The following is a 16,659-nucleotide window of genomic DNA, read 5'->3' on the forward strand; positions in this document are numbered from 1 at the left end:
TACATTTACTGCATGGCCAAAAGTATGTGGATGTTTTCCATACTGACTTTTCTTTGACATAGAAATAACATTTATTTTTACAATCAATACTTGCAAATTACAAGGTAGTAAAAATATAAACGGTACTTTAGTATTTCATTGACTATTACTTACCTAGAAGGAAATAGATCAAATGAGAAGAGAATGGAAATACAAACTATACAAGAGCAATGACACTAAACATTTACAAGGAAAAAAAAGTAGTCCTCGCCGTTTTACTCTGAAAGGGTACGCCGGAAGCTCGTTGCTGTACGTCAGCCAGCTTGTTGCGTGGCTCTCGGTGTGTTCTGGCATCGAGTAACGGAGCGATGTCAGGCGTCTGACCGACGGGACTGAAGGGATTGACGGGGTTTTGACATCAGACCGGACCCCTCTGGGATGAGGTCTGGGTGAGTAAAATCACACCTGACTTTAATATTCAACCATTATCCTCAAATTGACAAAACCCATAAAACCTCACCGTGTTTACAAACGAGGTGTGATGACGGCTGCAGCCTGTTTTCACACGACGACTGCCGTTTAAAAACTCATATTATCACACATTAGGACATTTGTTTGATCTTCAGAAGATGTAATTGTCTGTCTTGTTTTCCTCTGCGGTGTTTTTAAAGGCTAAAATTCAGAAAATACGATGTTTTTGGGGTGTGACTGGGGAAGAGAAAGACTTCAAAATAAGAGTGTTTCAGTTAAAGGAAGAAAAAATAAAATACACTTAATGAATGAGCAATCATTTGCAGTAAATATTGTCCTGGTTTCGTGGCCAGTTCAGATAAATTAAATGAATAATTTATGTAGTTTATTTTTCACTAAACCTAACATGTTTTTTAGATAATAAAATGAAATGTGATGTGTGTGTAGGCGGTATGAATAGGTCTGTTAGTATGAGTACTAGTTGCAGTATAGTCAGTAATACGACTATAATAAGCTTCAACCCTCCTCTGACGGTAATCTGTTGTGAAGGGGGGTGGGCGGGGCTTAAAGGTAGACCACACCTGGTACACGCACGTCACGAGGTGCTGCAGGTATCCTCTCAGAAACTGTAACTACGTACATTTACTCAAGTACCTGCACTGGTTCTTGTACTTTACATAAATATTAATTTTCATGCCACTTTCTACTTCTGCTCCACTACATCTCAAAGAGAAATATACTTTTTACATCAATTAATAGAGAAAATAATTAGCAGATTAATGAAAATAATCATTAGTTAATATTTTAAAATGAGCTCCAGCTCAATCTACATAATGTAATGACATACTGTACGATACTATAACAGTCATAGAGTACGTTTTCCTGATTACACTTACATATGTTTACTTAAGTGACATTTTCAATGTAGGACTTTTACTTGTGTTGGAGTGTTTACTTCAGTAAAGGAGCTAAATAAATACTTCCTCCGGTTATTGACAAGATGAAAGCATCAAAACACTCTTTTAGAAACCAGACACCGGGTCTATGATCTTTGCACTTGCTTGTCCGCCATCTTTTTTTTTTTTGTAAATCTTTAAATTTCTTTCTTTATGAAAGGTTGGTCACACTAACTGTGTCTGCCTTTAATGACTGTCGGTGAGGAGATTAAGCTCTAAACGTTGTCAATCTATCATGTTTTATTACTAATGAATGCACTGATTGTACTATACTAATGAAGTACTCTAGGTATTAGTTCACTGGGAATACTTGCGGTTGACGTTTGATGAAGCCGTTTGTCCTTCTCCTGCCGTGAGATAACAACAGACTACATTGCCCATCATGCTTTATGGCGCTCTGATTTCATTTTATTGTGTGAATGTCACTGTTTCATTTCCTCCACAGTGATAAGGACCAGACAGGAGCAATAACAACAACCATGGTGACCAACAAAATCCGGACGGAGTACATGAAGAAGTTTAGGGATCCCAGATGGGAGACGTTCTCCAAATGTTACGAGGACTCTCTGAAGTACCGTCTGAGCCGGCGGGTGATGGAGCATTCCCACAAGCCCTGGTTCTGGGAGGGCTGGGACAGCAGCTCCGAATCCAGCGGCTGGTCCACGCCGAGGCTGAACAGGAACAAAATCGCCCCCCTGTCCCTCCCGCCGCCGGCCTCGGAGGTGAAACATAAGGTGGCCAGCCCCGCGTCGAAACCGCCTTCTGAGGAAGGACGGACTGAGCTGGGAGGAGGAGACGCAGACGTAGACGCTGCACCGACCGCCGGTGAGGAGACAGTTACTGACTGTAGTTTTAATAACTGATCAATAACCACATACATCAGTTACCAAGTAAACGTCTTTCTTTTTGGACCGTTGGTCGGACTAAACAAGCAGGTTGAAGATCCCTCTTTTGTCTCTCAGAACCTCTGACGGGCATTCCCCACAAACCTATAATATAGTTTGATAAGTAGAATAAACAACATATTAATTGAACATAAGAATATTTGTCAGTATCTAATTTAAGCTTCATCAATCTGAGTTCAAGCATTCAGAAACTTTTACATATTTGGGGGCCGCAAAATATTAGAAATATTAGAGATGATTGTTTTTACTATCAATCAATCTATTGCTCAAAAACTGTCTTTTCTGTCGACGCTACTCTGACGATTTATAGACGAATGAAAATAATCACCGGTTGCAGCCCTGCTATCTTCATCACTCTGAGTTCAGGCGTTTTGAAACTCTAAATTAATTTGCGTTTAAAACCAAATGTTCAGTCAAGGACTCTAATCTCACCCGGGTTCGGGATTCATGTGAGAAAACAGGGATTTATACGACTGGCTATGTACTGTGAAGAGAATGTTCCCGCTGTTTCCTGTCCTCTCTTCCAGGGATATTTTTGGGATAATCTAACAGAACCCCAGGAGGAGTGTGTGTGTGTGTGTGTGTGTGTGTGTGTGTGTGAGCGAGCGTCACTCTGACCGTATAGAGGGCCAAAAGCTGGTTAAACTCAGGAGACACTGATGCTAAAAATATTTGCACTGAAGGTTCAGCGATCAGATGGGACTGTTTCCTCCCGTTCAGACACTGAGCACAGATATAAAAGACCTACTGGGTCTCCAGACAGGAAGGTCTTTATACACAATATTCAACAACATGATAAACGGAAAACCAGCCAGTTATCATTGTGCACCAATAAATATTTAATCTTCTCAAAGTCACTTCTACATGACAAACAAACACATAGACGGTAGAAACGCTGGTTGAAACTAGAGCAGAGACTTTTTGAATATTAATTTTGGTTAGTAGAAAATCCAATACGCAACGTAGCCAAGTGTAGTGATGTCACAGTATTGCCAAAGTTTTGACCTAAACTGAACGATACGTTGACCAAACAGACAAAGTGTACAAATCAATGAAAAATGTTTCTTTGGTAGAACGTTTGTCTCTGTGTCTGTGTGTGAACCAGCAGTTGTAGAAAACGGTGAGAACGAAGCCGGCGGTGATTCTGCGACGGCGGCTCCACACCCCGGCGGATCCTCTGGGGACACGGACAACGGTCCCGCCGACACGACGTCCTCCGACGGGGAGCCGGTAAACCCGGTGCCAAAGCGCCGCCCCCGCCGCCGCAACCCTCGGTCCGAGCCGGGACACCGGGACAGTTCCCATGAAGATAAACCAGCCGTGGACCGCAAAACGCCGAGAGCGAAGAGCCAACCGCCAATCAGCACCAAGGAGAAGGAGAACCGGAGGCCGTCCAGCCGACTGGACTGGACCGAGAGACACACGGACGTCAAGAGGACGCCGAATGACGTGAGTGTTGCAGTGAATGATTGAAGAGGCGCCGGATTATTTACACAATATTATCATGTTTGTTATTAACACGATATCAATAATTCATTTTTAAATATCCGAAAGCAGCGTTTCATGTTGTCATCTTAAGTGCTTTTTATACCGTTGGGTAGTTTAATCAATAACAACGAATCTATAATTACTCATATTTTATAAAGCGAGCGTGTGTTTTGTTGTTTGTTGATCTTTGAACAGACGACATCACATCACATCCTGGTTTTAGTTCATTTTAACATCTTACTCATCACTTTTAAAGCACGTCTGAGTGCTGGCCCCAAAACTTATATAGAAGAAATGTAGACCGCCTTAGATCCTCAGGTGGGGCCCTTCTGTCTGCTCCACAGTCGAGGATGAATCCTAAAGGTTACCGTGCTTTTGCCTTCAGGACCAGTCGGCTTTGGAACCACCTGGCTGAGGATCCATCTATTGTTCTGTTTAATCAGGGTTTAACTCTCATCTTAGTTTGTTTTGCTTTGTTTAGGCTTCACTGTCTCTTTTTTAAAGGTGCTATGTAAAATAAAGTTATGATTATAACGTTACATAAAAAGCAAAAGTGTTTGGATGTAAAGCTTTAATGAAGCCTGAGGAGTCTGTCAGAGCGGCCGGACCTCGTTCACAGGACACCAGAGAAGTGAAGCCGAGTCACCAGAAACTCTGCGGCCATTAATAATAAAACACCGGTGTGCTTTTCGGAAACGACTCCTCTCTCCCTCTCTCCCACTCTCTCTCTCTCTCCCTCTCTCTCTCCCTCCCTCTCTCTCTCTCTCTCTGTCTCTCTCTCTCTCTCTCTCTCTCTCTATCTCTCTCCCTCTCTCTCTCTGGTTCCTCCTCTCAGAACAACACGTCCGACGCCTGCTGTCAGACCCGGCGGGAGTCCGACAAACGGAGCTCCAACCTGGACCGCCGGCGGGCTCGGTCAGCCGACCTGGAGAAGACGAGGCGGTCGCAGCTGACGGTGGTGGACGACCGCTGGATGACGGAGTACATGCGCTGCTACTCTGCCCGGCTGAGGTAGAAACGGGACCCCCCCCCCCCCCCCCCATGACCCCTGACCTCCACCACGTTTCCTTATCAGACGGTGGAACTGAGAACCATGTATGTCTCGTTAAAGTCCAATCAGGGTCCTTCAGAGTGAATCGCTGCTGTCGAAAAACAAACAACCAAGAAGTGTCTGAATTTAAAGTGAATCCCCATTAAATATCAAGTGCAGCTAAAACACAACAGACATCTTTATATAATAAATGATTAAAAAGTCTCTATTTAACTTGTGTGAGGACCTACAGAGTTTTGTTTAAACTTCTCTCCACTGATAAAAACACATCTTTTTGATACAAAATCAGATTTTAAACAATAAGTGTTTTCATTTCAAGTTACTATTTCCTCTTAAAATACACTTTTATAGGGTTGATTGCAGTATTCTGCATTGTTCAAAGGCCCTTCATACGTTTGTTTGCTCGACAGCAGCGAAACAAACTGAACCGGAACAGTTCGGTTCCTCGGGTGTGACGGACTGAAGTATGTTTGATAATGAACAAACATCGGAGAGAATTGACTCTTTCTGAGCTTTTTATTTGAAAACAGAAATCAGTCAGATAACTATTTGAATGTACTTCATTTTATCAGCATGAAAGCCTCCAAACAAACTGCTTCATTTCTTTATTGTTGTTTAGTTTTCTTCCTCGCGAGGCAGCTGTGAGTGTTTATAACTCAAAGGCAGCAGAAACGGACCAAACCGGAGTATTTTTGATATTTGACTACTTTGGATGTCAAGTTTAGATTAGAACAAACTAGAAAATAAGATTTATCAAATGACAAGAGAAGTGTTTTCTGAGTAGAAGCTATATTTAAGATGCGCTGCCTTTATAACAGTCTCAGATTTAATTGTGTTTTTCTTCATTGAGATGCAGCTTCTGGTTTACATTGATTTTAACGAGGAATACTCTGCTACGCTGACAAAACTTAATTCTCTTAATTCACATGTAAGACCAACAGATTCAATAACAGAAGGAGTCGAGCTCAACTTCTTGAGGGTGATTATGCAAAAGTAAACTCTTCATTTAAAGTTTCAGAGTAGAAGTTTTACATAATAACTCTGTGAGATTAATTTAAATGTAAAACTATAATATTATTAATTTATGTTGCTTAAAACAGCTGAAGAGGAGTTGCTTGTTCGCCTCGAATGAAGACCGACGAATTAATAAACTTTTATCAATCAATCAATGATTTAAAGTTTTATTTATAAAGCAGCTTTACAAATGATTGACGAGATGAAAACAAGAGAGAAGATGAAAAGACTAATGCACAACAAATTAATAAAATAAAATAAATGTTAATGAATAAATAGAATACAACACAGAATACATTGATCATGGTAAAAAAAATAAAATAAGAGCGAAATGAAACATGAATAAAATAAAACCTTAATATTCAGATAATTTAAAGCTTATAAAGTGATGTATTTAATGAGTGATCTGCTTTAACGCCTCATTTACTTTTTATTTAACAGGTTTGTCTTCTTCTAGTTCAATGTTTTTTTTTCCTGTTAAATAAAAATGTTTTTAAAAAATCACATAATTTATAAAGAAATGAATGTGCTTGAATATCGGGATGTCATCTTTAAATACAGTAAATAAATAATCAGTGGTTCAAACATTAATTGTTAGATTATTGAGAAATTACAGTAAAATAATGTTTTAGTGTTTAGATCCAGCGCCGGGATGAAAAGGGGAAAAAATAAACGTTTATTTCCAATATATTATAAGTTTTAATCGATTTTAACATATTTTAGCGCCTTGTTGCATTTGACGTTTAGACTTTATCTGTTTAATCAAACTGACGGACTCAATCACCGGTTTTTGACCGTCTTTCTGACTGATCAATGAAACTAACGATTGTAAAAACATGCTGATGTCAGCGTCGCGTCCCGTGACTCAACCCGAGGGCTAAAGTTCACGATGTGTTTCTACTTGATGTACAGTTTGTGAGAATACTTTTGAAACTGAATGCATTTAAACTCACTGAGAATGTTTATTGATTTTAACACCGGCTGAACCTCGTCACTCTGAATGTGCAAAACTATTTGTTTATCTTTTTATTTAATATCATTCTTTATCCTCAGAAGTGTCCAGTCTGAAACAACACAGTGCCGTTACTTTACTTTAACTACACGCACCAGTCTGTGTTGCTATTTATGTTTCTGTTCAAAGTTAAATCCTGTTGAACTCCTGATATGACTTTACTCACATGTTCTCTTTATCAGAACAGAAATACAAACATCCAACTCTGAACATTTGCTGTTTTTGGGGGAAATTTTGGAATATAGAAAATGAGAAAATGTAACGTTTGAAAGATTTCCCTTTTTTAAAACCATCAAAATAATCAAAATGGCCACAAAATATCAACTTCTTCAGGTATTTCAAACATGCTTTTCATCTGGAAGTGAAACTTATATGTGGTTTTAAACTGGACACGCGGACGTCTTCACGTCTCTTCATGTCTTTACTTTAGTTCGTGGCTCTGATGTCTTCAGCATCAACAATCTGACCTTTGTTTCTGCGTCTGAGACTCGTGAAGCGTTGATCTGGTTTCAGTAGAAGTCAGAGCTGCAAATTACTTAAAAGAAGTCTTATCCTCTTTATATTTAAAGCTAATTAAAATCCTGACAGACTTACACATTCCACATCGGCTTGTTTCCCTCCACTTAAGCTGTATTTCACTGAGTAAAACGTTTTGTTTCTTACAGCTTTCAAACATATTCGGCTTCTTTTGAAACTTTGGCAGCTCAACTAGAATTACTAGAAGCAATAAAAGGTTCTTTGTTTGAGCAATGTTTGGCTGCAGAGCGTAAGTTCAGGTCTTCAGAGGGGCTGAAGGGGTTAAAGGAATATGTGATGATAGATTCATGAAGTGATGAAATATGACAAATTATATTTTAAGGAAACTGATTTTGAAGAGATTTCCACATTTAGAAGCAACTTTAAAACCTCAAAACAAACATGAAATTAGAAGCTCTTATGTTTAAAAGTTCAGCAGAACAATAAATATTTAAACATTTGGGAAAAATGAATCTACAGAAAGATTCTGACAGATATACTAATTCTGTGTTATTTTAAATATACAGTTATAAACGTTTCTTTAGAAGAAAAAACAAAGCTTGTGAGAAATCGTCTCTCGGGTGTGAAGAAGACGACATTAAACAGATAAACTGTTCAGTATTTGATACTTTGTTTGGTTCCTGATGAGTCCAGACGTTTCAGACAATCACGGTAAAATATGAACTCGATAAATCGGCACTAAAGTATAATGTTTATGTGAGGAGTTTGTGAAATGCACTGTTGGCTTTGATTTACTTGCTGTATCTACAAAAGCTTTGAGTTAGTGTGGTTTATTATTATTATGTTTGAATATTGATTCATATTTTATCTCCGACTGTTTACATTTTTGGTCACTGTATTTGTATTTGAAAACATGCACTACTACATAAATATATATATAAACACTATATATATATTTTCATCCACTTTGCTGTGAGTAAATCATATTTGAATAAAAATCTGATTTGAATAGTTTATATGTGTCTAGTAATTGAATATGGAATATTGTATTATTCATCTGCATCACTAATGAGATGTAGTAGAGTACTTGTACTTAATAAACTTTAACAAGACTTTATTTTTGTGGAAGGTGAGTGATGATGCATTCAGGGTCTTCACAGAGGAATCAGAGATCTAAGCACTGCACTCTGCTGGACAAAAGAAACCGAGCTGTGGTTCGTTGAAGTCGTGTTACAGCCTGAGCTGAGCTTCAGTGACGCTTTAAACCTTTAATCCAATCAGAGGAGCGGCTCGGATCAAGACGCCCGACAGTTAAACACGTCGGTCCCGGTTATTCGGTTGTCGTGATCAGGACTTAAGATTTCAGTCTTGTGTGATTTACAAATTATATTCGAGTGAAAATAAAATGAATTGTGCTCAGAGTTCAGTCTGGAGCTGGTATTCAGGATTGTTCTCTATTGTATATATTACACACACACACACACACACACACACACACACTAGAGAATAATTGTAATACTGCATTATTTCTCTGGGAACGTCGCCACAGACACAAAGTTCATAATACTGCAAATATACAGATTATGAAATAGTTTCACTGTGCGTTAGATAGACATACCTGAGATAGAAAGTGACCGAACAGACTTAGAATTTAACTTTAAGTGCGTCTTCACTAACTGCTTGTTTTGATCTTTAGTCTACAAACTTTTATTTATGTTGAACGGCTTATTTACAAGAACCGTATCATCATCATATTGTTTGTTGTTTGATTATTTGTGGAGAAAGTCGGTTGACAGATGGAAAAGTGTTACTGTCACGAGTGATGAATCCCTTTCTTCTGATGAATTCTTTTACTATTTCTGACTAATCTAGTCTCTCTGTCCGAAGCACAAATAGTGATATTGGGAATGAGAAAAAAATAAAAACATACAAGAGGAAATCTGATTAAAATGTCTGTACATTTGTATATTTACAGCATAAAAATAGAAACGTTTCAAACTGAAACAAAATGCTGTAATATCATAACCGACGAGTTAAAAACATTTTCTCAACAACTCAAAAACAGAGCGTCAACATCAGTATGAGAAAAACAAATAAAAAGATAATATTATCATAAAATATATACAAATTCTCTGCAAAAACAAGAAAAAAAAAAAAAAAAAAAAAAAACACTGCAAAAAAACTTTGTAGATAAAAAGTAAACTGTGATCATGAGGGGAGTCCTGCAGCGAGGATGCTTCCCAGCAGCGTTCGGTCCTTCAGAGCGTTTTCAACGTCTTTCTCCTCGATCTTCAGAAACACCTGCAGGAAGAAACAGACGTCTGAGATTAGATCCTCGACTTTAGGATTCACAGGTAACGCACGGTGCAGTTTGTGAGTCGAAACCAGAACATAAAACGCACAAAAAGCAGCGAACTGGAAAGCTACAGAGCGACGCGACACTATTTTCTGGCATCTCCTTGATCTCCAAGGTTACCTTAGTGAGACGAGCCTCTTTGGCTTTCTTCAGAGAGAAGATTCCTCGACTCTCCAGCAGACCGCAGAGAGACAAACACTCTCCCTGACCGACAGCGGACACCTGCCGCTGGGCGCACAGACGGCTGTAAACCTCGTGGAGCTGAAACATGAAACGCAGAAAATCAGTTTCACACTTTGTCTAAAGTTTAAATGATCTGAGCTAAAGCGACACCTGCTGGACATTTGAACTACAGCAGCTGAGGAAAGGAATTAGGTTATTTCCATTATATCTGTGTATAGTAACAGTAGCTCTACTGTAATGTATTTTACAGGATGAAATAATGAGACGTTATTGTCTCAGTATCGTGCAAACATCTACTTTGGTCTATTAAAATTTTTTTCATTTGAACACGAACCAGTTGAGTGACTCACCTTCCCGAGGACGATCTCTCTGCTCTTCCCGTTGCGCGTGAGCAGCAGCAGGCAGCAGACCAGCAGCTTCTGCTGCAGCGGGAAACTCTCTCCGTCTGCGCCGCCGGACCGAGACGCCATCCGGTCGCCGTAAACCTCCGACAGCACACGCGCCACCTGAGGAAGGCTGACCCGCGACGCTGCACGAGGACAGCGAGTGGTTCGAGTTGTTAGCGTTCACGGTTCTTGAGAACGTTCGCACTTTTTTTTTTTTTTTAACCATAATTCCTCAGTGAACGGAGGAGAAACTCACCTTTCGTTTCAGCTTTTGGATCCGACGCTTTCTTCCTCTCGTCAGACTCCACAACCTCAACCGCTCTCCTGAAATAAAAACAATCGAATGTCAAACAAACGCAACTCTTGACTTCACGAACTCAAAGAATCAAAACAGGAAGACAAACATACTTGATCCAAAAGGTTTGTTAAGATTTTCACCATCTTCCTAAATTAATATTTTATTATGATGAACCACATAAATAATGATCAGATCAAAAAGCAACACTGGCAGATTTAAACTAAAGCAAAACAGCTTATGCTCTAAAAAAACAAAAAAAAACACCAAGATTGAACTTTACTTTGGCGGGAGAAACTCGTACCTGCAGATGTCCAGAGCTTTCCTGGCGTCTCCCGACACCGCCGACACTTTTCTGGCACAAAACTGAACCGCCGAGGCGTCCAGGATCCCTTCAGCCGACGCCTGAGAGGAGCAGCGGCAAAGCAAATCAATACAAACGTTTAAAAGTCAAGACAATCACACACACTCGTGTTTTACTTTGTTCAAGATGTTGAATCTCAGTCTACCTGAGAGAGCCGGTCCTGGACGATGGCCGTGAGCTCCTGCCGGCTGTAGGGAGGGAAGTGTAGCAGCAGGGGGCGACAGTGAGGCCGAGCCTGCAGTCGGGGGAGGATGCGGTCGGTCAGATCCAGAGCGTTGGCGATACCTGAAAAATATATATCTTTATTTATGTCCTTTAGTTTAGACACAACACAGAATGTCTCTTTACACCGCTGATACAGATTATAATAAAACGCTCACATAGAATCACATTTAAATGTCTTCACTCGTGTATTTTACAGCCGATGCGTTATTGTTGGCGGGCGAAGCTCTTACCGACGAGACAGAGGCGAGACAGAGGCAGGTACGGCCACTCAAAGATGGTGTAGAGGACGTCCTGAGCTTTACTGTCCAGCTGGTCCATCTCATCCAGAACTAGCAGCCTGAGGACCAAACAGAGTCCCGGTTATTGATCGGATCAGAACCTCAGCGAGGCAGAAACGACACGGAACCAAACAAACGCAGTTCTTCTAAAGTCTTAACCAGCAGTTGTTCAATATTTGCAATTTGTACTTAATTATTTATCATCTGCTTTGCTTTATTCCAGCACGAATGTTGACGAATTCAATTTGTTATTAAACTAAAAGACTTCTAGAGGCAGAATGTTCCCCCAGTGACCGGCTGCATCACATATCTGGTTCTCTGTGGTTCCTCAGAACCGGGTCAGGTTACTCACACAGCGGGCCCCGGGGCCGTCAAGAACCTCTGCAGCCCGTTCTGCCCGCCGGGCGCTCGCAGCTTGTCGGCCAGCAGCGGGAAGACGGCGTGGGAGCTCCGCAGACTCATACAGTTCACCAGCACCGTCTGAACGGACGCCAGCTCGGCCTGTTAAAAACAACAACAACAACATAAAAACACTGAATGATAATTATTATTATTATTATTCTCTAAACAGGAAGCAGATCGATACAACTTTCTCTTCACGGTCTTATCTCCAGAACACTAAACTTCATTGTGATCAAATCTCTCCAGCGTGTTTATTTCTTCCATTCTCCTGTAGAACCGAGTACACGTGGTAATACTTCAGCTTAAAAGTACTCTATTACAAGTAAGAGTCTTAATTAAATTACATGCATCATCATCATCAAAATATACTTTAAGTACCAAAAGTACAAATTATGCAGATTGGTACATTTTAGAATCATGCAGTGACTCAAAGTCTCCAGTAGGTGTCACTGCAGCCTTCAACATCTACTTTCACTGTGAACTACTACTACAGTAAGATACCCTCACTACCATAAGTACTACTAAAGTACCTTCATCTCCTGCAGCACACAGTTGAAGCAGGCCGTCTTGCCGGTTCCCGGGGCTCCGGAGATGTAGAGGCTGCCGGGGAGGCGCCGCAGGGCCTTCTCCTCCAGGAAGGAGCGGATGGACGCCCGCTCGGCCTCCCGGGACAGGAGCCGCTCGGGGACGGCGGTGTGGAGCGCCTGCTTCACGCTCACAAACCTCGACTCTGGAGGAGAAAGGAGAAGTGATGGAGTGAGCGACGCTGAAGTCAAATTCATCCTCGTTTAATGATCAGATCCCTGCAGCTGGATTTACATCTGTGAGACGGAGTTAGCTGTGGACGTTTGCCACTTAATTAATACTAATCATTTTGGATCATACAACATCTGAAAATGTCCATCACAGTTGCCCAAAACCTGAAGTGAAGTCTGCAGACGTCTTCTTTTTGTTCAGCAGATCAAAACAAAAAGAATTCTGTTTGTAACGACGCAAATCAGCTGAATCCTCACGTTGGAGAAGCTGGAACCTCCTCCAACACTTAAGGCTTAAAAACACATTTCAACAAATAAACACTGAATATTGTTTCTGTGATATTACACGGAACATATTTGGGTTTTGAAACAACAAAATAAGACATTTTAAATCGAGTCAATTCGGGCTCTGGGAACCTGTGATCTGTTATCTTCTGGACCAAAACGGAAGTAAACACAACGGCTGGATTATTAAGTAACACACGTCGTCTCTTACTTTCTCCAAAGAGCCGAACGACCGGCGGCCTCCTCTCTGGTTTCTGGTGTGCCGGGCTCCCGGCGGGCGTTTCTTGGCGCCTCGGAGACAATCCGGCGGCGGGAGACAGCGGTGACGAGGACGGGACCAGCCGCCGGCGAGCCGAGACCGGCGAGTTCTCGTCGGAGACCGGCTTCCTGGGCGAAGCAGGGGTCGGCTTGCTCTGCTTGGGCGGCGAACCCAGCAGGGCGACGCCGAGGTTACAGACGTTTTCATCACCTGGAGATTAAAAAATAAATAAAAAAATACAAAAGCGTGATGACGTTGATGAAGAGCAAGACCTCGAATATAATAATCAAAGCCAAACAACAAAGCGGCCAAAACCAGAACGTTTGTGAACAAACGTGGATATTTGTGACGCTGTAAATAACGTCACGGATTAAATATTTGGTATAAAGCTCAACGACTACCAGAATGTTGTTGTTTGCTCATTAAAAAAAAGCAACTTCCCCACAACCACGCACCACCTTTAGAGCTTTGTAACCCTCATATAGACGGGTGATGGGAGCTAAATTCTCTCCGGTGCTCACCTGTGCGTTTTCGGGGGCTGAGTGGAAGCCGTGGCTGGAGGGCCGGAAGTGAGAGGTGAGACGGGCGGCCGGCCGGTAGTTTGGGGGAGAGCGGTCCGATCCGGGTCGTTACGGGCCGCTGGGGTCCGGGCTCGGCCGGTGACGGCGCTGGAGGAGATTTGTCCAGCTGGGGCGTCTTGGATGAGACTCTGCAGGATTTGCGGCGCGGGAAGGAGAGCGTGGGCTGAGCCCGACCGTTAGAGCGCGTACTCGGCATGTTGTGTTCACTCTGAAACATGACAGAGAAAGACAGATCGATTAATACACACCCGGGGAACGCCTGGAGACGTGAAGTTATCCGTCAGGTACCACAATATTTAATGTTTACCACAATGTATTTTGTGTTTTATTTCAGTTCGTTACTGTTGTTTCCATTCGACTACAAGTACTTCAGATTTTAAATCATGCAAATATACTTCTTTACTTTAATGAGCACACACCAAATGTTCCTTTATCTTTCTGTATTTGTCTGAGATGAAGACTGCAAACTAAAAAGGTACTGAAAGAATATTTAGGCACCGATAATATACTAAATACTACAACATATCATACAATGGCAGCTGTTGTCTTACGGCCGTGGTGGTGAAAGTAAATGTTTTAAGTAAACGTAACAATACTTCAGTGTTGAAATACTTCATTCAAAACTTAACTTAAGTAAAAGTACAAAAAGTAACTAAAAGTACAAATAGTAACAGCATTAGTAAATGCACTTAAAGTACAAGTACTCATTGTGCAGAATAATGCATATTATTATAGTGATGCAATAATGTGTTCATCACTTGGTAAAGGTAGAGCTCATTACTTTACACACTTCTGGGTAGTTTATTATATCATCTGTAACTAAAAGGTATCACGTAAATAGAGTACAATATAACACAAAATAGAAATACTTAAGTAAAGTACAAGTACCTTAAAGTCGTACTTAAGTATAGTACTTAGTAAATGTACTCAGTTTTGTCCCCCAATGGTTTACAGCACGGTTATTGTAATTGAAAGATTACAATAAAGTTTCGGTATTTTGAATGTAGCTCCTTCATGTTTAACATCAGATTAACCAACAAATACTACAACATGGGAATCTATACTATAACTGTAACGTGTGTAGAGTTCGTAAAAACTTATCCAGCAGGTATATTATATATAATATATATTTATTTACAGTAAAATACCAACAGAACAAACCATGCAGCGTGGTTGTTAAATGGCGCCAAGATAGCAGAGGTCCAAACGGATGATTTTACATAAAATATACTCACATTTCGGGATTTACATGACTGCAGTTTAATCGGAAACATATTACGGTATTATGAGAATATTTCTGCATAAGTGGAACGAAGTAATTGTTGTATTTTAGACGCTAAACTAGCAAACCAACTCTGAATAGTAGAAGAAGAACTCTCTTCCGGTTACGATGCACAAACATATTAAACGTTTCCCGGCTTGTATTAAAGCGTTAGTGACAGATTTACCTTTTTAAACGTTGTGAGAAGTGTTCTCAGCTGAGAGCAGAGTGTTTCCTCTCGTCTTTAAGTCCTCTGCGTGTGTCTATCCGTCTGTCTCCTTCCGCACACTGAGCTCCAAACTAGCGCCAATTCTCCTCCTGGGCAGCTGTGCGCTACGTCACCGCGCTCTGATTGGTCCACTGAAGGTGACGCAGCAGCTTCGCCGACGCTGATTGGCTCAGCGTTGTAAGGGGGAAGTTACGTCAGCGCTTGAGAAGCCGGGCAGGATATGTGGCGGGAGTTTCAATAGAACACTGTTTTTTGGCGGATTATATTTTCCCGGGAACTTCAGTTGTTGTTTTGTTACATCCGTCTGTGACGTCCCGAATTTTAAGTACCAGAGTCCATTTAAAATATCCCTGTTTTTAAGGTAACATTAGATAAACTCAAGGGCAGTAGAGAACGATGCAAATTTACCCAGAATAGTTTGAGGAAACAGACAAATAATCAGGAAAGTTACAAGAAACTTCATAATTAAGTCCGTGAGTGAAGTGGAAGATCTTCTGATGATGGTCCGACTTGTTGCCGTGAGAGAATGATACTGAGGTAACCCGGTGACTCCTTTATGTTCTACGAAATACGACCTCTCCCCCTCTTATCTCCCTCTCTCCCTCTCTCTCCCTCTCTCTCTCTCTCTCTCTCTCTCATGATGCCCATCCACCGTGATTGGCTAGTGATGGTCTTGTACTTAAGGGACAACACCAAGGCCCAGAGAGTGATAAAAGCTCCTTATGCTACATCAGCAAACATCCCAGTTTGATTTAATGCAAAAAAATTAAGGTATCAAACACACATTACTACTTTGCAGTTAAATATTTAACATTTATTCCAATAAGAAAAAAAGCAGTAAATAACACTTTGACAAACACGTCAGGACATCTTATTGTTGTCACTCTCACAGGGAATTCAGTATAATATTCAGTATATACATATATCATATAATAATATTCAGTATAATATAAAACACACACACACATATACATATATATATATATATATATATATATATATATATATATCAATAAAATATAATATAATATAACATGTTTATTTATTGAGATGCCCCTATGGACCTTGTTATAGGAGGTAAAGATCAGGAGAAGTAAACATGAAGTGTAATTATGAATAATAGTGTTAAATTAATTAAGATATGATGAGTTTTCACTGTTAATTTAACATCTCAATTAAATGTTGATGCCTCCATGACCAAGTTAAGCAGATGAGACTGCTCATCTCTCGAGGGGAATAAATAGTCTCAAATAAAACATTTAAAATGAGAAGTGACAAAAACACTTAAGTATCTGAGAACTCTCTCCGACACCTGAAGAGGAGATTGTATCGGCGTATTTTGGGTATATTGAAAGGCTTAGATTAGTTTTATAACCAGACAATAAAATAGTCCTTAATCAACCTTGTTGGATGGTTTTTCCAGATGAATGGTTCTCGTCATGAACCA

The 16,659-nt window shown here is 40.6% G+C and overlaps 2 protein-coding genes across 3 annotated transcripts; one reads left to right on the forward strand and one right to left on the reverse strand.

Annotated features, from left to right (window-relative positions):
* The first annotated feature begins 257 nt into the window (after nucleotides 1-257).
* ccsapa (centriole, cilia and spindle-associated protein a) lies at nucleotides 258-8,367 on the forward strand. Of its 2 annotated transcripts, XM_076091818.1 has the most exons (4): nucleotides 258-428; nucleotides 1,852-2,231; nucleotides 3,417-3,760; nucleotides 4,635-8,367. In XM_076091818.1, the coding sequence occupies exons 1-4, from the start codon at nucleotides 418-420 to the stop codon at nucleotides 4,812-4,814; spliced, it is 915 nt and encodes a 304-aa protein (XP_075947933.1). In that variant the 5' UTR covers nucleotides 258-417; the 3' UTR covers nucleotides 4,815-8,367. The 2 variants fall into 2 exon arrangements, with proteins under 2 accessions (XP_075947933.1, XP_075947932.1); XM_076091817.1 differs by lacking the exon at nucleotides 258-428 and having other exon boundaries at nucleotides 1,254-2,231.
* A 925-nt stretch (nucleotides 8,368-9,292) lies between these two features.
* Nucleotides 9,293-15,603, reverse strand: cdc6 (cell division cycle 6 homolog (S. cerevisiae)). The gene is made up of 12 exons (XM_076091780.1): nucleotides 15,171-15,603; nucleotides 13,663-13,930; nucleotides 13,094-13,351; nucleotides 12,373-12,572; nucleotides 11,793-11,941; nucleotides 11,393-11,499; nucleotides 11,083-11,222; nucleotides 10,878-10,978; nucleotides 10,535-10,602; nucleotides 10,243-10,421; nucleotides 9,830-9,970; nucleotides 9,293-9,654 (listed from the first exon to the last, which is right to left on the reverse strand). Exons 2-12 carry the CDS (start codon nucleotides 13,916-13,918, stop codon nucleotides 9,562-9,564), a joined length of 1,692 nt encoding a protein of 563 aa, XP_075947895.1. The 5' UTR covers nucleotides 13,919-13,930; nucleotides 15,171-15,603; the 3' UTR covers nucleotides 9,293-9,561.
* Between the last annotated feature and the right edge of the window lie 1,056 nt (nucleotides 15,604-16,659).

The sequence above is a fragment of the Anarhichas minor genome, unplaced genomic scaffold (assembly GCF_050575085.1).
Source record: "Anarhichas minor isolate MPS153535 unplaced genomic scaffold, ASM5057508v1 ptg000014l, whole genome shotgun sequence".
Taxonomy (NCBI): Eukaryota; Metazoa; Chordata; class Actinopteri; order Perciformes; family Anarhichadidae; genus Anarhichas; species Anarhichas minor.

What these genes read in the sequence shown, in the direction of transcription:
- cdc6 (XM_076091780.1), bottom strand. Translation starts at nt 13,918, where the DNA reads ATGCCGAGTACGCGCTCTAACGGTCGGGCTCAGCCCACGCTCTCCTTC. An exon ending in CAGCCCCCGAAAACGCACAG is followed by an intron (nt 13,352 to 13,662) that starts GTGAGCACCGGA and finishes TTTAATCTCCAG; the next exon opens with GTGATGAAAACGTCTGTAAC. An exon ending in GTCTCGCCTCTGTCTCGTCG is followed by an intron (nt 11,223 to 11,392) that starts GTAAGAGCTTCG and finishes TATATTTTTCAG; the next exon opens with GTATCGCCAACGCTCTGGAT.
- ccsapa (XM_076091817.1), top strand. Translation starts at nt 1,826, where the DNA reads ATGTCACTGTTTCATTTCCTCCACAGTGATAAGGACCAGACAGGAGCA. An exon ending in AGACGCTGCACCGACCGCCG is followed by an intron (nt 2,232 to 3,416) that starts GTGAGGAGACAG and finishes TGTGTGAACCAG; the next exon opens with CAGTTGTAGAAAACGGTGAG. An exon ending in TCAAGAGGACGCCGAATGAC is followed by an intron (nt 3,761 to 4,634) that starts GTGAGTGTTGCA and finishes TCCTCCTCTCAG; the next exon opens with AACAACACGTCCGACGCCTG.